The sequence below is a fragment of the Mustelus asterias genome, chromosome 8, assembly GCF_964213995.1.
Source record: "Mustelus asterias chromosome 8, sMusAst1.hap1.1, whole genome shotgun sequence".
NCBI lineage: Eukaryota > Metazoa > Chordata > Chondrichthyes > Carcharhiniformes > Triakidae > Mustelus > Mustelus asterias.
The window spans coordinates 112,359,324-112,384,980 of NC_135808.1; the positions used below are offsets into that span (position 1 = coordinate 112,359,324).

The 25,657-nt window shown below is 40.0% G+C and overlaps 1 protein-coding gene across 1 annotated transcript in view; it reads right to left on the minus strand.

Annotated features, from left to right (window-relative positions):
* Window positions 1-289: 289 nt before the first annotated feature.
* The window catches only part of kdm4aa (lysine (K)-specific demethylase 4A, genome duplicate a), a 57,328-nt gene continuing 31,960 nt past the window's right edge, over window positions 290-25,657 (minus strand). The window contains exons 13-22 of the mRNA XM_078218746.1: window positions 24,739-24,917; window positions 22,466-22,682; window positions 19,597-19,673; window positions 17,226-17,281; window positions 14,600-14,708; window positions 12,311-12,499; window positions 7,020-7,190; window positions 6,355-6,474; window positions 4,553-4,645; window positions 290-3,807 (exon numbers count right to left, since the gene is read on the minus strand). Of these exons, the coding sequence (XP_078074872.1) occupies window positions 3,667-3,807; window positions 4,553-4,645; window positions 6,355-6,474; window positions 7,020-7,190; window positions 12,311-12,499; window positions 14,600-14,708; window positions 17,226-17,281; window positions 19,597-19,673; window positions 22,466-22,682; window positions 24,739-24,917 (1,352 nt within the window). The 3' untranslated portion in view covers window positions 290-3,666. The remainder of the gene's footprint in view (window positions 3,808-4,552; window positions 4,646-6,354; window positions 6,475-7,019; window positions 7,191-12,310; window positions 12,500-14,599; window positions 14,709-17,225; window positions 17,282-19,596; window positions 19,674-22,465; window positions 22,683-24,738; window positions 24,918-25,657) is intronic.

The following is a 25,657-nucleotide window of genomic DNA, read 5'->3' on the forward strand; positions in this document are numbered from 1 at the left end:
CTTAGCTTCTGGTCTCACATTTCCGCAGGCACCAACTATTGGAAAGTCTCCTCATTTCAGAAAATGCAGTGCTTATTGTAAAGTTTAGTAAAGGAGTATTGCTCCGTACCTCTTGCCCTCTTCCCCTACTGTAGGAGGAAAATTACACGTTCTGCTTAATCTTGACGCTGTTGCAATTAGTGAAAGGAAATTAAAACATGAATGCAAAACTCTGATTTTTAGTGCAAGTGGAAACCTGCTGGCATTTCACCTTAAGACCGAGATTCATGGTGATCAGAACAAGGCAGAATCAAAGACAAAAAAAGACATTTATTGACTGCAAATCATTTCAACGCGTCTTATTTTCCTAAACAATCACAGCAAGCCATTTAAACTTCATGTTTGCTTGAACTAATACAGTCATTTTTCATAGATCAATACAATCAATTAATGTACAGACTCCTGAGGTGGTTGTAGTGTAGACTGTAGGTCTCTCAGATTAGACACAATACTTTCAGGAACTGTTCATTTATTGGATTAGGGATGGGGAGTAAGAAACAGTTCCATTAGGGTTTTTAGATGGATGTTGTGTTTTGCTGTGGAGATGTGATGCGTAACCAGACTTGTGGGATAACATTTTTAATTTTTAAAAAACCCAACAGTGCATGTATCCAAGAAACATAAAGAGCTGTTAAAACTGGTCTTGAGAAATTACCTATCCCTCACCCACTGCCAAACAGCTTTTACGGTTAATGCTCTGGATCACTATCACATAGTTGCAGCACCATCAAGTTACAGAGATGTACCACTCCTTCACCATCTCTGACAGAAGAATCATTAAGTGAATGGTGATCATTTATCAAGCAGCGGTTGAAGAATAAAGTGAAAATACAGACAAGCCAATATGTAATTTTTTTCTTGTATCCAAATTAATGCATGAAAACATGATTTGGCATCATTCTGACTCACGGACTGCATATTTAGAAATTGGAACAGTAAATACAATATTCTGGGTAGACCATGTCTCAGTGTCAACTCTCATTTAATCTGAACTATGAAGGAAATCTCAAGGTTGAGTAATTTCACTGGGAAGAGATGCATTGAGATACTTTGTTAAAAAATATGATTAAAGAGGTAGAGGAGATTGAAATAAACAAACCAATTATTATTAGAGTTTTGGGCTGAAGGGTATAATTTACATTCAAAAAACTGACAGGAATCAAGCAAGGCTGGAGATTACATTTTTCTGCTCAAGATAGTGGAGACGACAGGGTTAATTACCACTTATTTTTAAAAAAAGGCCTGATCAATGTTAATAAGAAGGATTTTATGTTAGAAATATCAACTTTGCTTCCCTATACCCCCATCCCAAGATGTAAAAGGAAGGAAATCAATATCTCTAAAGAAGGGTGGTATGACAGGTGGTGCAAGAGGGAAATCCACAATGGAATAAATCATATGAGGGCTTTGGATGTTCAGGTCTTGAATGAACCAGAGGGGCTTTTTGCACTACCTGAACACAAGGTGCGAAGAAAGTTCAATTCACCAGGAGAGAAAATATTGCAAATAAATTTGCTTAAATATTGCAAACAATTGCCAATCGTTGCCATTTAAGATCCAATTGCATTAGAGATATGAAGTTTTATCAATCCAGACTAACAACAATTCATGGCTCAGTGTTAATGCCATCAGAAGGAATTAAAAGTGGGAGCAACAAACTTAAACTAAAGTGTCGAATGGTTATTGATCCAAATGACTAAACATACACAAACGTTCTGGATTTTCCAGAAACCAACAAAACGCTTTGCAGCAAGAGCCCACAACAAAATGGAAAACATTAAAGCATTTCCCCAGCTCTAACCCCACTGTTCAAAGTTAATACAAGATTCCCAAACTACACATTGCAATTTAGATTCAACTTGTTAGACTGAAGACAATTCGAGAGGGGGATTTGTTTTTTTAAAAATGAAGAAATTAAGCTGAAAGATAGAAACACAAACTGGATGCTACTAGAAAATTAAAAAAACCAAGATAAATAAAAGTCGTTTGGAAAGTTTAAACTTGCTGTTCTCTGGACAAGGAAAAGTATTGGAGTTATACCAGTTAACTGCCTTATACAGCTAGGATCACCATTGCATTTTTTCCCCCCCAGTCAAGTAAATTTAGATGCAAATTTCCCCTTTGTTCACAGACTCAAAGGTACTTATAATAAAGAAAGGAAGCAGTCAACTGGTGCACTCTCCTTTCAGTTAAAGGGGCAACAAGACTTTCAGAACACATACAATTAGCAATTGTAGTTCTTTCCATCTTGCTATTAAATTCCCCACCTACTTTTCTTTAAATATCAAGCTGTTCAGTTCTATCATTTTCCTCCAAGCTATCTCAACAGCAACAGATGGCATTGACTGAACTCAATATATAGAATTACTCAATTCCCAAATGGTCTATTGCATTAATAGACTTTGTAGCTGGTGAAAAAACTTTTGCATACAACTGTACATTATCAAAATAATTGGGCCCAGATGAAAAGCCTACCAACCTTGATCAGGAATCTTGTGTGGGGGGGTTCTTTCCAATATCTGCTGCTACAGTCTACACCAAACCAATAAAGCAATTGAAAGGAACATTTTACATTGTAATTAAATTCAAGAATATTGGAATAAAATTTAATAATTGATTGAATAAACAAATATAATTTGTGGCACAGATAAAAACAGCACAGAAGTCCATCCGGTACAAGGTTCACATAAGATCAGCACACCTTTGGAAGGGTGAAGGTGGGAGCGGGGAGAATGGGAACAGTTTTATTTTCTTTCGCTTTTTCAAATATATTTGGCCTTCAATAAATCATGTGCTAGTTCATCACTAATACTTAGCCATTCAAGGAACTTAATATTCTATTTACTTTCAGTGTGAACACTGAGTAAACTGCTATTATCAGGGGAACAAAAACTTTTTAAAAACCTTGTGTCTAATATGAGCGAACCTATAGTCTTAAGACTTCCCTATAAATACAGATAAGAATTTTAACTCCAAGCACCGGTGTTGGCCCTGGTTTGGGCTAATGACTGGATATTGTGAAAACCCATTCACACCTTCCAGAATTTCACAGCCTGTATACAGAGGGAATGCTTCTATGCCTATGGTGAAACAGCCATGCGTCAATCAATCTTGCTGTACAATAAGTTAGTACATCTGTGTTCAACAGACCAGGTATGCAATAGGTTTCATTTGATGGTCTAATGCAGATGTTAATGAAAGAGAGACTGGCAATGTTAAAATGTAAATGCATTTCTCATTCTGAACATGGATGTTAGTGTTGAAATCTAACCCAAAGATTTTTTTTTTTGCAATCCTATTTCTAGACCACTGAAGACTCCTGTAAAGGCATTCCTTGATCCAGATTAGTCTGCACTTTGCAGTGCAGCAGGAGTTCGAAGACAGACCAAAGAATGCTTGAAAACAGCTTTGCTGAAATCCCAAGATATTCGATATTTTGAGTTCCATGGGAGTGTTGCTAATGAGGTACCCTTGGTGATGAAGAGTAGTTTTGTTGCTGTAGGGATTAGAACTCAGCTGCACCTCAACTGCTTTCACGTATCTACAATAGAACCATATATGAAAACCAATCTGTCCCAAGGGCTTCCATTGGTGAAGTTCTGAACAGTTTCCGTAATGATAGTCACTTTACTCCATAATTGCACGGTACAGAGATGGCTCAACATAGTCCCCGCGATACCTGGAGTTCAAAACTCGCTGTCGCTTTGACACAGGTGCGACCTCTTCTTCTGCAAAAATTCCAGTGAAGCGCATGTCTGATGCGACAGACTGCAAAACAAACACAAAATAAGCTTTTTAATCCTGAAGATTGAGAAATCCATGAGTGCGCAGTAAAAGCTAGCCTCAAGCAAAACTAGATATACAAACTACTCCCCAAAGTATTCAATATTTAGTATCTTCTGCATCGTTACACATCTGATAAGCTTAATAAAAACAAAAATTAAAGTTAACTTGAGGTTATAAAATACACACATTTTCTATTAATAGGTAAAGTCACCAGAGTCCCAGATGCTCCCCCACCCCTCAAAGTGCATGTGTGTGTATGTGCATGGCGGGGGGTTAACACGAGGGTCACCACAGCTCGGGCAAGGGGCAAGGTTAAGAATAACCGCAGCTGGTACAGGAGTTCAACCCACACTGTTGCCAGCGCTCTGCATCACTAACCAAACATCCAGCCAACTGGCTAGACCGACCCTGATTGTTAAAATTCCACCTACGGTGGTGGAACTTTGGATATTAATGAAATACAGGCAGTGCTCAGACTTATGACAAGATGCGGTTTTCTGGAACCAATTGTAAGTTGAAGCATTGGAAGTTGGAACTGATTTTCCACAAGCACAATGTTATATCACCAAAATAACCCAGAATTTCATACTCAATCAATTCTAAGAAAAGTAATACAGCAATATATTTAAGAAGTTAAGAAAAAGAAATAGTTGTCAAAGGAAACCAAGCTCTGATCAACCTTTGTTGGGTTTAAATTGCAGCAGTAACTGAATGGTAACATACTAACCAGCCTGGACTTGACTTTTTTGGGGAGTTCCTCATTAAGCGTGTACACATCCTCTCTCTTCACCATCAGTTGGGATGCATCTTCAAACTCCACCTGAATGGATAAGCAAAGCATGGTTAGGTGTGCACTGGGAACTGAAGATTGGCTCAATTAGTTAAAACTTTAGTCTCAGGAGTGACAAAATAGAACAATTAAAGTGGAATAGGCCATTTGGTCCTTCAAATCTGTGCTGCTATTCAAGATCATGCTGATACTTACTCCACCTTCTCGCAATATCCCCATATCTCTTACTCTGCACCCACAAACCCATTATTCCACAACTGATTTAGTTTTCTGGGGTAGAAAACTCTAGCAATGAAGATACCTCTTCTCATCACAGTTCTAAATGGTCAACTCTGCATTGAGTTTAACCCCTCGTTCAAGAGGTCACACCCAGGGGATACATCCTCCCAGCAAATGTTAAATGTTTCAATTAGATCACCTCTCATTCTACTGAGTTCTAGAGAATAAAGGCATAGTCTACTACATCTGTTAATTGAGGAATCTATCTCATGAACTTTCAGGGAACTCAGTCCAAGGGTACAATATCCTACCTTTGGGAAAGAGACCAAAACTCTTTACATAGTACTCCTGGTGTGGTCTCACCAAGGCTCTGTGCGATTGCAGTAAAATCTCTATAATCTTATCCCTTTGTGATAAAAACGTTCATGGTTGTTTGCTGTATCTGCATATTAACTTTCAGTAATTCATGCAGTAACTAATTGGATAATTAGATATAAAAGCTCACATGCATTGAACATACTTTGATTTTTGAATGCTTGCTTTATAGGATGCACACTTATGTGCAGCTTCGTTTTGAAGAGGGAGGGAAAAGTGTGATCAAGAGACCACATTCCATTTGGTCAAGATTTCGAGTAAACCAGTCAATTACTCCAGGTTCAGCACCAAATGTCAACATTAAATGGATTGGGCATTATTGAACCAATTGCCTGGAGATTTGTAGGAGCAATCTCCGACATACTAGATTGATAATTATTTCAGAGCAATGAGCAGCCACGGGAGAAAAAATTAGTTTCAATGACCGTCAACAATAGAAACATCCTGGTTGCAGATCAAGTACAGCAAGTCCTCACAGTAAGTCGCATCACTTAAAAGTCACTTACACTTTAGGACCTTTTGTCTGTTTTACGTCATGATTTTTGATTTTACGATGTCTGAACTGTGGGCCTGGCCCCAACCACCCAGCCGGCCACGCCAGCATGTTCTGATGCTGGAGCTACCGCTACAGTCACCAAAGGCTCAGGCTGCGTGGTGAGATCGGGGCCCGAGATTCAGTAGTAGAGGACATGGCAGCTGCAGGCCACCGATTAGGTGATGAACAAGTAAGTTGGGGCAGAGTAGGGAAGAGAGCGCACACCCCGCACCCACCCCGAATCTACTTCTCCGCCAGTTCTTTGCACTGTCCTGCCATCTCCAATTGTCACCCCAACCTGGCTTCTTCCATAGCATCCCATGGAGAGTAGCCCAGACCCTGCAAACTCTATTCGGAAGAGGTCCAGGCTTTGGAGACAGAAAGGCAGAGAACAGAGTGGGATCGAGGGCAAGCGAGAAAGCAAGCAAAGGGTTGGTGCTATGGATGAGACACAGAAGTTGTGCTACTCAGGGCTTGTCTAGATAATGTCGTGTCATCTAAAGTCAATATATGTCATATTTTTGTTATATGCAGTGATGTTCTATTTTGCAAGTCACACACACTTCAGGCTTATCACTGTATGCGTAATCAATTGTGAATGGTTTCTTACCTGGTAGAGCTGTATAACATGTGATGCTACAAACTGGGCTCCATATACTAGCCCATCGGTCCATCTGACTTGTACCACCGCTCCCCGTTCAGGGGGTCCCAAATGGAGGCAGTCACGGCTCTAAAAATAAGCAAAAAAATCCAAGAATCAGAAATTTCTACCTGTATTCTGAGCAGTTCACCTTTAGAACAATGTAAATTTATTAACAACAGGTGAAAAGATATCACAATGCGATGTTTGGTGTAAGGCATTCTTCAGTGGGAAATACATCAAAATATTATTTTAATGGCATTGCAATAAAAAGGCATGGTCAGATTTGAAAAATAGGCGAGTGTATTTAATTCACAAACACCACGCCCATTATTGTAACAGAAGAATTGAAAAAGATCATCCTCGTATCTACGCAAAGGGTGCATTGGACATCCACTTTAGTATGCTATTTCGTGCAGTAATTTGGATAGTACGAAACTGGCTGGAGGAACCACAGATCGATTAGGACCAAGCTCAAAACACCCAATACTTATTCTGTGATATCAGGCCAGTCGGATTTTCTACAGTGAAGATTTGAGAACTGTGCTGAGCACTACTTAAAAACTTTACATCTTGACAGCACTATAATTTGCAGACACAACAATTTTTTGTAAGGAAACAAAATCTCCACCTACCACAATGTCCTCTGGATACAAGTTGTCACTGAAGGAACCATCATCAAAATTCACTTCATAGAATGTTTCTTTACTCAATCCCACCACCTCGCACTGGTAAAAGCGTCCATTCTTGTGCTTCGAGATTACCTTCTGCCCAACTTCAATATCATTCAAAGCTGATTTGGCACGCTGTGAAAAGTAAATGATCAGAATCTTTTATAAGAACTCCACTGATACCAATTATTCATAAAAAGGAAATATCCAATATCAGATAAAGCTACTTTATCTGCCATGTTAAATAAGGCAACAGTGTTTGCCAGAGCATTTAGACAGGATTGCCCCAGATTCTCCAGCTAAAAACAAGAAATAGCAGCAGTGGACCAACATCTGTGCCACTGAGCCTGTTTAACCATTCAATACAGAAAGTTGTTTCATTTGAACATAGTTTGTTTTCAAGAATCCTCCACCCGCACTCCGATGCTGGAGCATAGGACCACCCCCTGTCCCCAGCAGTTTTCACTCCCCATCTGCAGCACTGCTAGGACAGGAGGCAGGAGAAGGTGAGAAAAGCAAACAAGACAAAAAAGTTCTTAGAAATCTTAGAAACCCTACAGCACAGAAAGAGGCCATTCGGCCCATCGAGTCTGCACCGACCACAATCCCACCCAGATCCTACTCCCATATCCCTACATATTTTACCCACTAATCCCGCTAACCTACGCATCCCAGGACACTAAGGGCAATTTTAGCATGGCCAATCAACCTAACCCGCACATCTTTGGACTGTGGGAGGAAACTGGAGCACCCGGAGGAAACCCACGCAGACACGAGGAGAATGTGCAAACTCCACACAGACAGCAACCCAAACCAGGAATCAAACCCAGGTCCCTGGAGCTGTGAAGCAGCAGTGTTACCCACTGTGCTACCGTGCCGCCCTGACCCGAGTTGACCTGAGTTTCAGCAGTGCTGAGGGTGAGACACAGCTGTGCTCCTGGTTTATTTTACTTTGCAAGTTATTCCAGTTAGGGACGTGCAGGTGTTGAACAAGGACCCTTCGCACCCCGGACATTCTCTCTTCCACCTTTGCCCGTCGGGTAAAAGATACAAAAGTCTGAGATCACATACTAACCCGACTCAAAAACAGCTTCTTCCCTGCTGCCATCAGACTTTTGAATGGACCTACCTCACATTAAGTTGATCTTTCTCTACACCCTAGCTATGACTGTAACACTAGATTCTGCATTCGCTCCTTTCCTTCTCTATGTACGGTATGCTTTCTCTGTATAGCATGCAAGAAGCAATACTTTTCACTATATGCTAATACGTGACAATAATAAATCAAATCATGTATGGTACAGTATACTTGGTAAGAAGTCTCACAACACCAGGTTAAAGTCCAACATGTTTATTTGGTAACACAAGCTACTAGCTTTCGGAGCGCTGCTCCTTCATCAGGTAAGTGGGAGTTCTGTTCACAAACAGGGCATATAAAGACACAAACTCAATTTACAAAATAATGGTTGGAATGCGAGTCTTTACAGGTAATCGAGTCTTAAAGGTACAGACAGGTAAACCAAACTCCAGCTTTAACATTAACATTAATTCTAATAGGAACCCACGATTCACTTCACAAGAACATAAGGACTAGGAGCAGGAGTAGGCCATCTCAACAAGATCATGGTTGACCTTTTCGCGGACTCAGCTCCACTTAGCCGCCCGCCCACCATAACCCTTAATTCCTTTACTGTTCAAAAATTTATCTATCCTTGCCTTAAAAACATTCAATGAGGTAAATCAACTGCTTCACTGGACAGGAAATTCCACAGATTCACAACCCTTTGTGTGAAGAAGTTCCTCCTCAACTCATTACCCGTAACACTGTGCACCTTGATCTTATGCAGCAGTCTTTGGTGCGGCACCTTGTCAAATGCCTTCTGAAAATCCAGATACACCACATCCACAGGTTCCCCATTGTCCACTGCGTTCTCAAAGAATTCCACCAAATTAGTCAAACACGACCTGCCCTTCATGAACCCATGCTGCGTCTTACCAATGAGACAATTTATATCCAGATGGCTCGCTATTTCTTCCTTGATGATAGATTCAAACATTTTCCCTACTATAGAAGCTAAGCTAACTGGCCTATAGTTACCCGCCTTTTGTCTACCTCCTTTTTTGAACAGTGGCGTCACATTTGCTGTTTTTCAATCTGCGGGAACCACCCCAGAGTCCAGCGAATTTTGGTAAATCATCACTAGTGCATTTGCTATTTCCCCCACCATCTCTTTTAGTACCTTGGGATGCATTCCATCAGGGCCAGGAGACTTGTCTACCATTAGCCCCATTAGCTTGCCCAACTCTACCTCTTTTGTGATAATGATAGTTTCTGGGTCCTCACCTGCCATAGCCTTCCTGTCATCAATTTTTGGCATGTTATTTGTGTCTTCCACTGTGAAGACCGACAAAATACCTGTTCAATGCCTCAGCCATTTTCTCATTTCCAGTTATTACATCCCCCTTCTCATCCTCCAAAGGACTGAAGTTTACTTCAAGGTCACGATTTCCCGGAGTACAACCACATGTTAAGTGAGGACTTACTGGACGACTGTGAATGTCCTAATTCATCCACTCCACCTTTCAACACGCCCTGCCATACCTATTGATTCTGAGGTGCCAAAAAAATCTTTCCAAGCCTGATGTATTCAGTGATGGAGCAACCACTACCCTCAGATAGAAAATTACAAAAGGTTCTCACTCTGAAAGAGGCAATTTCTTTTCATGTCTGCCCTAAATAGCATTCTGTTACTTGGAAAGATGGTGTTCTTGCAAAGCTAACAGTGAAGCAGAACTTGGGAGAGTCATATTTAAATATTCACATTTGACTGCACATCTATTTTGAGGCTAAACTTGCAATATAGTTTATCTATAAATAAATGGTGTACATCATTAACTTTGCTATTATTTTGACAGAAGATTCTGCCGTAATATTTTACTGTGGAAGCTATTTGCCCTACTAAATTAGAATGGGCATTGCAATTGCTTTTAAAAATGATTGATTTATTATAATAGAAATGACACCACTTCCTCAATTGCTGGTGAATGAATAATTGACGCAATACGTTCAGTACCATTCACAATTCCTCAGACACTGAAGCAGCCCATGTATAGCAAGACCTGGACAACATTCAGGCCTGGGCTGTCAAGTGACACATTTAGTAGGAAGAATGAGGAGAGGCAACATGAACTAAATGGTACAATTTTCAAGGGGATGCAGGAGCAGACCGAGGAGTATGTACGTACAAAATGTTTCAAAAGTGTCAGAGGAATATGAGAAGTGTGTGTGAAATGAGATCCTTGATTTCATCAATAGAGAAACAAGAGCACAAAAGCATGAAAGTTATGCTAAACCTTAATGAAACACTGGTTAGGCCTCAATTGCAGAACTCTTAGATTCAGGGCACCATATTTTAGGAAGAATGACAAGGCCTTGGACAGGTTGCAGTAACAATTCGCATGGTTATTACCAGGGATGAGGGACTTTAGTTATGTATTGCTGAAAAAAAAAGACATTTTGTTGAAGTTTTTTGTCTTGCACTCGTCAGGACAATTCACAAGGATGCCTATGTATGGATAAACAACAGATTTATACTGTATGAGGAGGATGCTAATTGGTTGGCAAGGCATTGCCATAGAAAATGCGCCAGTTGTTGGTGACTGACAGTTAACTGCTAAGTATTGTTTGAAATCAGCTTGGCTGATTGGTTGTCACTTTTGTTTAGCTGAAACAGGCGCAATGCATGTCTGCAAAGAAAAAGGGTCCTGTGTATTAATATACATAGCTTCCAGCACACAGTGCCCAATGGAAGCTTAAATTGGTTGTCAACATAATTCTTAGCACACTGAGGATTATTTAGCAAATGTTGTCCAATTGACTAATGAGTTTGGACATTGTTTTTAGTGACTTCAGTTTGCGGAGAAGTTGGGATTTCCCTTAGAGCAGAGGAAGTCGAGGGAAAATTTGAATAGTGGTCACTGGTTTCCGATGCAGAAGAGTCAATAATAGGAGGTTAGAGATTCAAGAAGCAAAGGCAATACAAGGAAAACATTTTTAAAAACAGAGTTTGAGAGATCTGGAATGCTTTGCTTGAAGGAGTGATAGAAGCAGATTCAACAGTAATATTGAAGAAGGGAAATTTATTTTTAGGGTTATAAAAGAGTAGGGAAGTGGGGTTAATTGGACAGCTCTACCGAAGAGCTCCCTGTGTATCATTAGCCTCCTTCTGAGGCATATCATCCTACAATTTCTCTGATTGATAGTGACCTGCTCTATACAAGGGTGGTGGAAGTTAATTTGATGAATACATCTCAAAAGAAAATTAGCTGAACACTTGAGTAATAAACTTACAGTACCAAGGGAATAGCACAGGGGAATGACAGTGACTGGATTGCTATACAGAGAGTCGACATGGAAGTGATGGGCCAAACGGCCTCCTTATGTGTTAAAATGACTATGATTTAAGTAGTTAGTGAAGTGAAGTTTGCAACATTCCAGGCTACTGCCAGTTTCCTGGCTTTAAAGACGCACTGCATTGTCCCATTATCAGATTTTACTCTGATAATGGCTTTTACCCACAGATTTGGAGAAGGAGAACATTAAGAACAAAGCATCCCAGATGAAACTGGATGATATCCGCACTTGATTAAAAGATGAACATGTTATGGCTTCTGAAAGCAATGATTTCCTTTTATCCTTAATCCATGATAAATTGACAAAAATTAAGAGTTACGGATTGAAACCAAAAACATGTTTCTAATTAGAATTCACAATTAAAACCCGAATATCTTCAAAATTTAAAACGACATTTGTAATACACCCACACTTCCATATGTGCATACAAGTTAGGAGCAGGAGTGGGCCATTTAGCCCTTCGAGCCTGCTTCACCATTTAATATGATCGTGGCTGATCTAATTTAACCTCAACTTCATAATCCTGCCATCTCTGATACCCTTTCACACTCTTGCTTATCAAAAATCTCTCTCTCCTCATGTCTCAATTTGAGAGAGAGAGAGATTTGTTTTTAAACAGTCATCCTTAGTTCTAGATTCTCCCACAAGAGGAAACATCCTTTCCACATCCACCGTGTCAAGTTCTCTCAGGATGTTATAGGTTTCAATAATCAACAACAAGACACTTCACTTAACTGTATTGTTTTTAACTGCAGTTAAGACATTTGACAAAAAGCAGGTGTATGGGACAATCAATTCATTTGGCAGCAATTATTTGTTGCTACTCTTAAACAGGGCCTACCTCTGCTTGGTTGGGTGTCTTGTGCCTGCAGCAAGTAATGAAGACCACAAATGGCCAGTCATCAGGCTGCATGACCACTCCAGCAGCTTGGGCACAGGTCGCATGAAAGGAAGTGGGACAACGGCCATGGGAGCATTGTACACAGCAACCACCAGTCTTCTTCATCCGTTTCTTACAGTAGAAGCATTTCTGCAATGGTCAAAATTACATCATTGACAAAACGCACACAGTTTTATGGTTGAGATATTAGGGTCACATTTGTCAATTTGCTTTAATGCACGAAAGAGGAATTCTAACACACATTTGAAGTTTACAAATTTGCACCTTCTATCTTGGCTTAAGGAACAAATTTATATCTGCATTATACTGAGCACGTCAACATATCGACTAATAAATTATTTTAAGTTGCTATCAGTTGCCAAAAAATTACTTCTACATATGCATCGTCCATATGGGGCAGCACGGTAGCCCAGTGGTTAGCACTGCAGCTTCACAGCTCCAGGGACCCGAGTTCGATTCCTGGCTTGGGTCACTGTCTGTGCGGAGTTTGCACATTCTCTTCGTGTCTGCGTGGGTTTCCTCCGGGTGCTCCAGTTTCCTCCCACAGTCCAAAGATGTGCGGGTTAGGTTGATTGACCATGCTAAAAATTGCCCTTAGTGTCCTGAGAAGGATTAGTGGGTAAATCTGTGGGGATATGGGGGTAGGGCCTGGGTGGGATTGTGGTCGGCGCAGACCCGATGGGCCGAATGGCCTCTTTCTGCATTGTAGGGTTTCTACGATTCTTTCTATGATATTGCTTTCTGTCTTCAAGTCCATTCTGTTGGTGTTATTTTATTACACAATTTCTCTTTCGGTATAGAGGAGAAATTGTTCTTGTATTTTGATCTCTCGGTTTCATATTTGTGACCGTGAATATACCCCAAATTCAAATATAAATAATGAAAAAGTAGTGACAAGGAAAAAGAAAAAAAAATGCAATCTAAAAGATGTTATTTAACAAGAAAGCATGTTCTCAGTTTATGATGGAGAATTAAAAATGTGTGTGTTTTCTGGAAAGAGTAGATGGACCAACTGCATAATTGAGATATCTAGATAATAAAGTAGCCATTTAATGAATTAAAATGCCCCAAAAAGATAGGCAACTTATTCTTTACCCCACACACACCTGCCAATTGTCTTCACTTTATGTAAGAAAACAGCAAAATGACACACAACACCATTGCCAAAGTTAATTAATGGATTTATCTTGTTGCTGTTTATGCAATGTTGCTGAGGGATAAATGTTGGCCTAGATGACACATGTTGGGAATACTTAGAACAATAGTTTCCATTTGAACTCAGTTTCTGAAGATCAAGGGAAGAAATACTTTTGGAAAAATAACACCCACCCAAAAGGCAAACAGTGCTTCAGTTTAACATCTCATCAGTAATGCTCTGAAGTGAGAGTCAACCTGGAACTCTTAACAGGAGCTTGAACCCTTCTGACTCAAAAAATGCCATAATTGGATCCAGCTAACACACCAATAAAAAATAGTTAAAAAGTTACATTAGCAGGCAGTTATCTTCAAATCTGACTCAACACAATCACAAATTGCTTCAGCAGTTGTCTTTTCGGGCAAGTGTGGTAAATATTGGAGTTAAAGACGTCAATGATCCTGAGTATTCGTGTTCTTTTTAATAATCTGGTAGCTTTTCTTCAATTTTCATTGAAGAGTTATTTTTGTCAAGATAGTATAGCTTTTAATTGGGCGAGAACATTCTCTCCCCAATGCAACAAATTTTAAAATGCATATGACTAGCCAATGTCATTTAGTGTTGGACAAACTAAATATATACATATAATTTCAAAGTTATCAATTAAAGAATGGGGCAAAATAATAGAATAAAAGATTATTTGAGGAATTCAGGCTACTGTCTCAATCAGGTTTTGTCCTTTTGCTATAACATTGGGGTGCTCTTCTGAGGGCAATATCTGACAACTGATATTGTTTACCATGGATCCATGCTCAATTGAAGAGAATAAGCTTTTTACCCAATTTGTCTAGGCTGCAACTGATGTAGAAACAGATCTAACCAGCACCACCATCCAGTCCCCCAAAAAGCTGAGAACGCATTTAAACAGGAGAGTTTGAGGTTCGCTTGTTGGCAATGTCCTTTAAGTTCATTTAGATTAGATGACAAAATATTTAGTACAGTAACTTGGCAACTAGCATATTAATTCCCAATGTCAATTTGAACTGTGTGTTATTTAAATTTTATGAAGTTACTTCAACATCATGATTGCATACCAGTTTCCAGCGTAATGGTGGTATTGGGCTGACATCCACAGGGCTGCGTTCTGCAACACTGACAAACCGTACCTCCTGCACTGCAACAGCACACAGTAGATGAACCCACCTGTGCAATATTTAAAGAAAAGTAGTAACTTGGGTTAGATGCAGTGACTTAATGAATGGAGGGGTATTTACCATCAAACAAGCTCTATAACATACACTTTAATTTTAATGTTTTTCTGAATTCTGGAAGAAATGCAACATAAGAAAGAGTAGTAGACCATATGGCTTGCTCTGGAATTCAATACGATTATGGCTGATCTTGTGCTTCAACTCCATTTTCCCACCTGCTCCCCATATCCCTTAATTCGCCAAGAGACCAAAGACCTACCTATCTTGGTCTTAAATGTAATTTACAACACTGTGACATAATACACTAATCTCATTCCACTTCCCATTCTGGGAACAGGCTTCTCAAAGATTGCTTACTTCCAACAATACTTTCCAAATACCTCTGTTGAAGTTGCAAAAGACATACCCACCATTTCTACAAGATAAGTTTACTTTCCCTACAACGGTTTCACAAGTTTGGAGAAATTACTGAGCCAGACAGAGGAAGAGAAATGAACACACACAGCTGAAGTTACAAGATCAATGAACCACACAGCTCACAATTGTAGTGAAGAGATTGGAAAGACCATTAACACACAAGTGGCTAGTAATCACCCAAATCACTGTTCACAATTTGGCCAGTACTTAAACAAGGCAAAGAGATTAAACATGGCAAAGAGATTAAACAATTCTCTAAAAACAATAAAAACACTGAAAGGGCCTCAGCTAGAGTATTATGTACAATTCAATTACCATGTTTCAAGGAGGACGTCAAGGCCTTGGATAGGGTGTAGAGGAAATTTACTAGAATGAAAACAGGAATGAGGGAGTGCCTAGAGAAGCTGGAATTGTTCTCGTTATGTTGTGATCACAATTAATGTTATAAAGATCTCAGAATAGAACCCCAGCTCAAAAATGTGCAACTTTAACTTTTTTTTAAAGAAAGCATGGAGAAAGAGAGTAACAGGGCCGCTAATTAGTGTTTAGCAACAAGAAAATCATTAAACATGAAAATGTTAATTATGATACAATAGTCCTTTACTCCCCCATTAGCTTCACAAATGTACACAGATTTTAAGATTAACACAAATTATAAAGCCCATCTTAAGCTACAATGGTCTCAGTAATACAAAGTCACTTTAAATGCACAAACTGGCAGTGGCAAAACATACACTGTTCTGAGCCCAAGTGAGTTTCTGTGCATTTCTTCTCAGAATCCCTCCAGATGATAGTTACACCATGAGCCACCTTGTTTCACTGAACTCTGGCTTCCACACAAGTGATTTCAAATTCCACTTCAAAAAGACACACTTTCAAATCTTCTTTTAAATAAGACTTTCCTTCCAAGGCATCCATCAAGGATTTGCTTACAGGTTTTACACCTTCCCCTTCAGGATTTCTTTGTCTTCATTAGTTGCTTTAAATATCGATTCCCAGACTGTATTAAGATGGCATCAAACTTTTGATTTACCTCTGAAGTCTGCTTTCCCACTTTAACTCTGGTTACTGCAGCTGTCTCTTTAACTCAGCCTTCTACTCAGCTCTGTCCATCTTTACTGAACAGTTCTCTGTTCTAGTACTGTTACACTCGGGCTTCTTGGAAACCTCATTTCTTTAGTTTCCTTAACTAGCTGGACTTTATTTCTCTACACTTGCTTTCTTATCCAATACTCCATTTTCTTCTATCAAAGCCAAAAGAGAATATTTCCTCTCTTGCCTTACAAATCAACTGCCAATAAATTCAGCTAAAACTAAATTCAAAAAGCCTTTCAACTCCAAGTTCATTTGGAAGCCAGAGGCAACAGGCTTCTGCCAACTTATTTACTTTTCACATTGTAACCTATCTCTAAGCACAATAGTAGCCCCATTGAAATTGAAACTAAAATCCCCACACATACAAAAAGGTTCAAGGGAGATTAAATGGAGGAGATATTCAATAAGATGATGGGCTTTAATGAAAGAAAGAAACTGCTTCTGCCAGTAGGAGGGTCAATAACCATAGGACAAAGATTTAAGGTAATTGGCAAAATGACCAGGAGGACTCGACTTTGTTACTATGTATTATTCAATAGAAATTTTCTAATGGGAACCAAATATATGCTTTAAAGGGGTAAAAATGCAGAGCTATGGACAAGGAACAGGGAAACTGGGAGTAGTTTGACTGCATTTCAAGAACCAGCCTAGGTATGATGGCCCAAAAAGGCTCCTTCTGAACTAGATGATTGTGAAATACTGAGTTTAATATAAAAACATTTCCAATATCCAAATTAATAAAACAAATCAAGACGAGATTGCTGAGGTCACATAGTTAGCATGCAATTATGTACTATATCCTAGTGCACAACAATATGCCCATGCGTATGTAGTCGAAACAGCAATGGCTGGGGGGGGGGGGGGGAAGAGAGAGAGAGAGAACAGGTAGGACAGGCCCTACAAACTAAAACAGCACAGCAGCAAGTCCTTCATGGATTTTTCAGTTCCCAAGCATCAAAAAAAAAGCACAATGTATAGGTCTATTGGTTAGTCTGACCTGTTGTCGGTGGTTTTCTGAAGTGCTCCTCCCCGAAGAGTGCATAGACAACAATCCTGTACAGGTACAAGTCAAAATCGGTCAAGAACAATTCTGTCATCAATCTGAAATATACTGCTCGATTTCCTCTCTTCATTGATGCTGCCCGGGTTTTTATTCCCAGCATTTTAATTTTAGATTTCCAGCATCTGCAATATTTTGTTTTTGGCTCCATATACAACTGTTTTGTGTACTATGTGTAAATCATACCACACAAAAGTCAAGCAGGCACGGTGGCATAGGGGCACAGTGGTTAGCTCTGTTGCCTCAGCGCCAGGGACCCAGGTTCAATTCCCATCTTAGGTCCGATCTACGTGGAGTCTGCATGTTTTCCCCATGTCAGCGTGGGTTTCCTCAGGGTGTCCGGTTTCCTCCTCCTCCAGTCCGAAAGACGTGTGGGTTAGGTGCATTGGCCATGCTAAATTCTCCCTCAGTGTACCCGAATGTGGCGACTAGGGGATTTTCACAGTAACTTCATTGCAATGTTAATGTAAGCCTACTTGTGATAGCAATAAAATAAAAAAACTTTAAATATAAAATATATAAAAATAAAAAATAAAATCAGGCCGGTGCTGCAACTTGTCAGGCAATTTTTTAAACATTTGGATCAGATCATAAACAGATTGAAGAGCAAATTTCAATTTCATATACTGTAAGAATGATGGAAATGTAAACCCGTACAAGCATGTTTAAAAGCAAGTTTTCCAAAAAAATCTCCACAATTGTCCAGTGCCACTTCTGCAGCTAATTTTGTTTAACATAAGAAACAAGTAGGCGGCTACTCAACCCTTCTAGTGCACTCTGCCATTCAATAAGAATTTAAAAAAAAAATCAACACCACTTTCCCACCCGATCCCCAGGTACCACAATTCCTTAGTATCCGAATCTCTATTGATCTCTGTCCTGAATATAGTATGACTCAGCTTTGATAGACCACTCGGGCAGAGAATTCCAAAGGTTCACAGCCCTCTGAGCAAAGAAACGTTTCATGTCAGTTCTGGGTGGCTAACCCCTATTCTAACCCCAAAGTTCAAGACACCTCAGCCATGGAAAATCTTTGCCATCATGCCTCGCAAAAATGTTGTTACTTCAAAGAGATTTCCCCCTCATTCTTCTTAATCCTAGGTATAGTCTACTCAATTACTCCTCATGGAGAATCTCCTCTTAATAGAAATCAGTCTACTGAACTTTTGTCACACTCAAAGTAAAAAGAAACCAAAAGAAAAGGAGGCCTAAACTATACACAGGTTCCTAGGTGTGGTCTCACCAAGGTCCTATATAATTGCGATAAAACTTGTTCACTCAATTGCAAAGAGATTGCAGTTTAAAAGGTGAATGCACCATTTGCTTGCTGTACCTGCATGCAACTCATAAAAGGACACCAGAGTTCCACTGAACACCAGCAGTTCCAGCCTCTCCTTTTAATAAATATTCTGATTTTCAATTTTTCCTATCAAAGTAGATAACTTTGAATTCTTCCACATTACATTCCATTTAGTCAATCTATATCTTTCTGCAGTTTCTGTGACAGTCTCAAAGCTTATGTTTCCCAATGAGCTTTGCATCACAAGCAAACTTGGATACAAACACAGAGCTCCCTCATCTCTCAGACATTGATATATGGAATGTAATAACATTCCCAATCACCGATCTTTGGTTTACATCCCAGTGTATAACCCAAAAACTACCCATTTATCTCTTCTGATTTCTGTCCATTAACCAATCCTCAATCCACATAACTTTATTACCCCAACCCCTAAGTTTTAAGGAACAACCTATTGTGTGGCACTTTACCAAGTGTTTTTTCAAAGAACGAGGCCAGATTGGGTGCACAATGTGAAATGCCAGGAATAGAATCTGGACTCTCAATCAAAAATTCAACCATTAACCACCAATGCTCATTCAATCCAGGTCTAGTGTCTGAACATGTGTGTGTACCAACGTGTCTCTGCCATTTTCACTCTTAAATCAAGCCTCCTTATCCTGCTAACAGGATCACAGACCCAAACAAAACTGGATCTACGATTCAGCCACCAAAACAAACCCAATTAGGTGTAGCTTGGAGTTGATTTACAGATACCACGTCCCAGAACCCAATGAATTGACTGCAAAAAGATTTTACAGTCAAGAATTCACAACTTAAAATAATGGCCAAGTATTTCCCTTTGCTCCCTGTGCAAGAATATGGATCAAGGCAGATTAGAGTGCTGTGCAATGCTGTTTTTAAAAAAAAAAGTGAAATACAGATAATTTCATGATAACCCTCAGATCATCAACAGAATAAAATGATGTCTTGCATTACAACTATTAGACCAAAGACAAAAATACTTACTTCTGCTAAAGCATTAGCTGCACACCTTGCACAGATCCAATCATCAGTTGCTTTCTCAGGAGCCACTCCATAACAACCTATTGAAGATGCATATCAAATTTTGAATTTTAGTTTATCACATATTCTAAGTCATGCAGCTTTTTAAAATAATAGTCTTTTTAAAAAAAAGTAACTGTTTAATTTGCGTATTTTTAAAACCCATCCCACAAAAGACATTAGGATGGGAAAGAGGAATGGGAGGAATGCTCAAAATTAACATTTTGACTAGGCACTAAACAGGTCATGGCAATTTATTTTTCAATGGATTAATTTTATGATTTGTCCTTGTTGACAAACGTTTGAGGAGGAGCCTAGTTCAGCGGTAGCACTGTTGCCCGAGGTTTACATAGGCTGACAGCAAAGGTATAATTGCACTGTCAGAACTGCTGATATTCCATTGAAATATTAAGCCAAAGTCCCCTCAGGATGCCAAATATCCCATGACAGAATTTGAAAAACAGGAGAGTTTTCCCAGTGATATGGCCAAGATATACCTCAATCAACACCTCATATAGATTCATCGGTCATATTTCATTAACCACATTGTGGAGCTTTTTGTGCACAAATGGGTTTACTTTACAACAGTGACAATGCTTCACAACAAAAAAAAATTTGATTGTGAAGGACTGGGAGACGGCTTGAGATCATGAAGAACGTTACATAAATGCAACTTATTTCATTTAAACATACCACAATCTTGACCAATCCACAATGCATACATTTCCTTTAATGGAATCCATTCTCCCTTTCAGATATGCCAATTGCTCACTTTTAGGGAAGTCACCTTTATGCCACAGAGCTCAGCCATTCTATTTAAACTAACGTGCAAATTCAGGAAATGACTTCTGCTGCTAAAGTTGACCATTTACTGCCTGTGTTTATCACCTCCCCAAATTGTCTTGAGGAGAACATTAAGTAGAAATGTGATAAAACCATGGGCAAGAAATCAGGATAATTTCCTCCTTATTCTTAGATGCAAGTGCCCTTAAGAGCTACAAAATGCATACTTTTGTGAGCACACACTTTTGAAGTGCATATGCCAGCTACTGTATTGGTGAGGGCACAAAAAACCATGAAAGTATGCAAAGCAGTTAGATCACAACAACGTTTAGTGTGTAATGCTGATCTGATGCCAGCAGTGCCAATTTGCAGTTCAATTCTCCAGTGAACGCCCTTTCTTAATTTTGTATAGCTGCCAACATTCAAGGACACCCCACCAGGGCTATTTAAAAAAGGATCAACTGCTAAAGATTAGCAGCTGTTTCTTCGATTCTACACATTTGGTGCTTTCTACAGTTGTTTGAAGTTGCAAAAAGTCTACAGGAAGGAGCTTATGATTATAAGGCTTCTGCACAAACTTGGTGCTCCCAGGCATGGATGCACTGGTAGACAGTCTCCTTGGAAATACAGAACGAGTTGTTCCAAGGGATCGAGCCGAAAGTCCCCGAAGGGCTCAAGAGCATTACCAGCAGCAACTACATGCCCGGTGTAATCATCAGTGCATATCCCCACTTCTGCCCCGATGATGGAAAGAAGGCTATTGATGAAGCAGCTGAAGCTAAAGGGTCGAGGACACTACCCTGAGGAACTGCCATTTCTTGACATCATGTGGAGTGAATTGAATTGGTTGAAGACAGATATCTGTGCTGCTGGTGACCTGTCCAAGATGGATCATCCACTTGGCATTTCTGGCTGCTGATGCGAGTGCTTGAGCTTTGCCTTTTATACTGATGTGCTGGGCTCCTCCATCATTGAGAATGGGGATATTTGTGACGGCGCCTCCTCCTCCTCCAGTGAGTTGCTTAACTACTCCCCACCATTCATGGCTGCATGTGGCAGATCCTAAATCTGATCCGTGGTTGCCAGCTCAGTCTCTGGTGCTGTTACCTAGCCACTCCTGGTGATGGACATTGAAGTTCTCTACGCAGAGTATATTTTATGTCCTTGCCACCTTCAGTGCTTCCTCCAAGTGGCGTTCAACGTGGAGGAGTACTGGTTCATCAGCTTGGGGGGCGGGGGGATGGTGCATGGTAAGCAGGAGGTGTCCTTGTCCATGTTTGACCTGATGCCATGAGACTTCACAGGGTACAGAGTCGATGTTGAGGACTCCCAGGACAATTCCCTCCTAACTGCATACCACTGTGCCACCACCTCTGCTGGGTCTGTCCTGCCGGTGAGACCCATGAATAGTGATAATGGTGTCTAGGACATTATTTGTAATGTATGATTCTGAGAGTATGACTACGTCAGGCAGCTCCCCAAATTTTGTCAGAAGCTTCCAGATGTTAGCAAGGAGAACTTTGCAGGGCTCACAGGGCTGAGTTTGTCATTTGTCGTTTCCAGTGTCAAGGTCATGTCAGGTGGCCTGTCCAGTTTCATTCTTTTGTAGCGGCTGAATACAACTGAGTGGCTTGCTAGACAATTTGAGAGGGCATCTAAGAGTCAACCAGATTGCTATGGCTCTTTTTCTTTTTATTTGTTCATGGGACAAAAGTTAGGAATTCAAAATTCAGTACACAGACCAACTAGCCACCAGAAAATGTAGGAGGAACTTGCAATTTTATAACACTCCACAGCTCCTCAGAATGCTTCAAACAGTTTAACAGTGCTATACTTCAAAAAAACTTCACTGCTGCATGTGGAACCTGGTTACGTGTAAATTGGTTGCAGTGCCCCCTATATTACAGACAATGAGAAAATCTGACATTTTTTTCAGTGATGTTGGTTGGGGTATAAATATTGGCTGGCAAACTAGGGAGGACTTACCTGCTCCTCAATTCCTCCCTCCAAGCTCCTTCCTCCTTCTACCACAAGATCCCATTACACTTACTTGCATGAACACATACACAGCACTTTGCACATGTCACAAGGATGCTTGTTCCATCGTCGTCAACATAAGAGGTGGGGAGAGTTAGGTCTACGTGGTCACTTCCAGATGTGAAGCACATCTCTGGGACCAATGGTTTGCTTTTCATTTGATTTCTGGGTTTGCCCGCGTCCAACGGTTGGCTTTTGACTCCGGCACCCTGACTCTCCTGACAATCTACCTATCAAAATAAAAGTGGGACGGTGTCAGTAAGGGGAGAAACATATAAACGATCTGATGTAATTGATAATATTAAGCTGAGTCCAACGCTGACAGGATATAGCCACTGCCCAGAACCTTTCTGCACCAAGTTTCTAATTTTCAGTTACACCAGGAATGCTCTATTAAGAAAATTATGCATTCATAGAAGCTCAGGTTAGACCTCTTGTTATGAAACCGGTGGCAACACTGCCTTTTACAAATAAGAGAAGAGCAGATAAACATTAGCAGTTACACAATCTTTTCAACAGCTATAGGAAAGGTCATCTAATTGCAACCACAGGGTGGAACAGCCAAATTCATCAGAAAGTAATGACTGTGTGGACTTAAGATTTGGTTTTATTATCCCACTGTTCCATAAACGATCAAAACAAATGTATGTACCTCAAGAGTCACTGAATCTCAATTGAAACGTTTTAGAAAGTCACTTGCTGGGTATGTGCACAGTACAGCTTTAACAAAGTCTAAATAGAGTGCCTGTCTCTCAATATACAATTCAAAGTTTATCTACTTGGGGTATCCTCCATGAAAAACTCCTCAGAACGGAAATGTGCCCTTCTGGTATGTTTTAATGATGAGAACAATTGTCCATATGACCCATCCCACCAGAGTACCAGATCCCTTTGATCTACATCCAGAGAAAGGAGGGCGAGAGTTCAGAGTGTGAAACATCTGCAGCTGCAGAATGATTGGAATAGTCATGAAAAAATAAGTAGATAAAATCTGTCTTCAAAGGTTTACTCAGATCAACTTTTGAAGTTTAAAGTGAAAATCTCCTAGTCACCAATACTCTTCCCCGTAAGGGAAAGGACATATGAAGATCCCTTATGATCTTTATGCTTGAACAATTAATAATGTTTCTGAAGGGTGTTGTTTGAGGGGTAATTATTGGCCAAGGTATTGGGAGAAATCTCTGCTCTTCACTGAGAAGTCCTATGGATTTCTTGAAATTCACCCAAGGGGACAGATATTTTTGCAGTCTAACCCAAAAAAACCCCTGCAACATATCAACCCCTTCACACCTGCACCCAGGTTGGTTGGTGCTATTGAGTTCTGCCACAGTTTAAGACACTGGCAAAAAAGCAGAAACTTAAAAAAACAGGTTTCTAAAAACTATGAAAATTTAACTTCATCTGCAAGTGATAAATAATGAAGCATAAAAGGAAACTTCTCTACCATTTAGGGAAATATTAACTGGTGGTCTGGAGCACTTGATATACTGCCATTAGGGGGAAAATAATTCCACAACTATCCTAAAAACTACAAAATCAATCGTGCATGGGGGATACTATAAGAAATACCTTCCAAAAAACTCACTTCAGAGTATTCGGTATTCACTACATCCCACAAATATGCAATATGCAGTATTACTGTACTTGGAATTTCAACAGTGACAATCAATTGCATTCTATAATTCAGGAATTATGTTGAGGCACAGTGGTCTCAGTTTACAATGTGTATTGCAATGACTACATCCAAATATCTTAAATTAATTTAGAACAAAAATGATGTTTCATTTTTCACAATCCATAGTCAGTCCACAAGAATGTGTAAATAACATAATCACTACAGTGTAGAAGGTGGCCATTTGGCCCATCGAGTCTGCACTGACTCTCTGACAGAGTATCTTACCTAGGCCCTCTCCTCGTAACCCCACACATTTACCATGGCTAATCCATCTAACTGACACATCTTGGGACACTAAGGGGCAATTTTACAATGACCAAGCTACCTGGTCTATGCATGTTTGGACTGAGGAGGGGAAACCGCAGCACCTGGAGGAAACCCACGCAGACATGGGGAGCACACACTGGAATTGAACCCAGGTCCCTGGCCCTGTGAGGCAGCAATGCTCACCACTGTGCCACTGCAAATTTGACACAAGTGTTTTGATTTTTCTAAGCAACACAATTTAAGATCTACCAGCATCCTAAGTATTGAGTAGCAAGGTAATTTATAAAAGAAAACTTTAGTCCAAGTTTAAAAACTGGAGGAAAACAAAAAAATGTAATCCCAACCTGGTACGACTGGAAGAGTGCACAAATCGAGCAGTAAGGCATCTGCTGTGCCATTATGCAGTTGTATTCCCGTTCTGCAAGGAAGTTCTGGGGCCTGTTTTGCCACAGATGAGCAAGTGGCTTTGCCCATGGTTCCGATTCCATTGGGTCATCTTCTACTGTCAACAAGTCTGGCATTTCTGTTACAAAAACATCAGTTTTAATAAGAATCAAGTCCATTACATATGGAACATTATCAAATGAACGTACATAGTATGGTCAGCTACACTTTCTAGTGACTTCTGATGGTCTTAATATGTCTTCAGAATGTACTTGCTACTTTTAGCAATCCCATTTCCTTTTTAATTTTTTTTTTTGCATTCATGAGATGTGGGCGTTGCTGACTCGGCCAGCATTTACTGCCCATCCCTGAGGGCATTTAAGAGTAAACCACATTGTTGTGGATCTGGAGTCACATGTAGGCCAGACCAGGTAAGGACAGCAGATTTCCTTCCCTCAAGGACATTAGTGAACTAGATGGGTTTTTACTACAATTAACAATGATTTCATTAAGACTTTTAATTCCGGATTTTTATTGAATTTAAATTTCACCATTTGTTGTGGCGGGATTCGAATCCGTGGCCCCAGAGCATTACCTTGGGTCTCTGGATTATTAGACAATACCACTATGCCACCACCTCCCCGATTTTTCCTCACAATCGTTCCCCAAGCTCCCTTCCAACAAGTGTGCCAAAGGAGGTCCCATCATCTCTCCAAATGCAATAGAATTCTCTTCACAACCCTTCACATTATTGTATCGCTGAGCTTGCTGATAGAGCTGGGCCAGTGAGTGGGCCACATGCAAGACTAAAATCAGGTTTCTTCACTAACCAGGACTCATGAATATGATTGAATACATTTAATACACACCAAATATTTC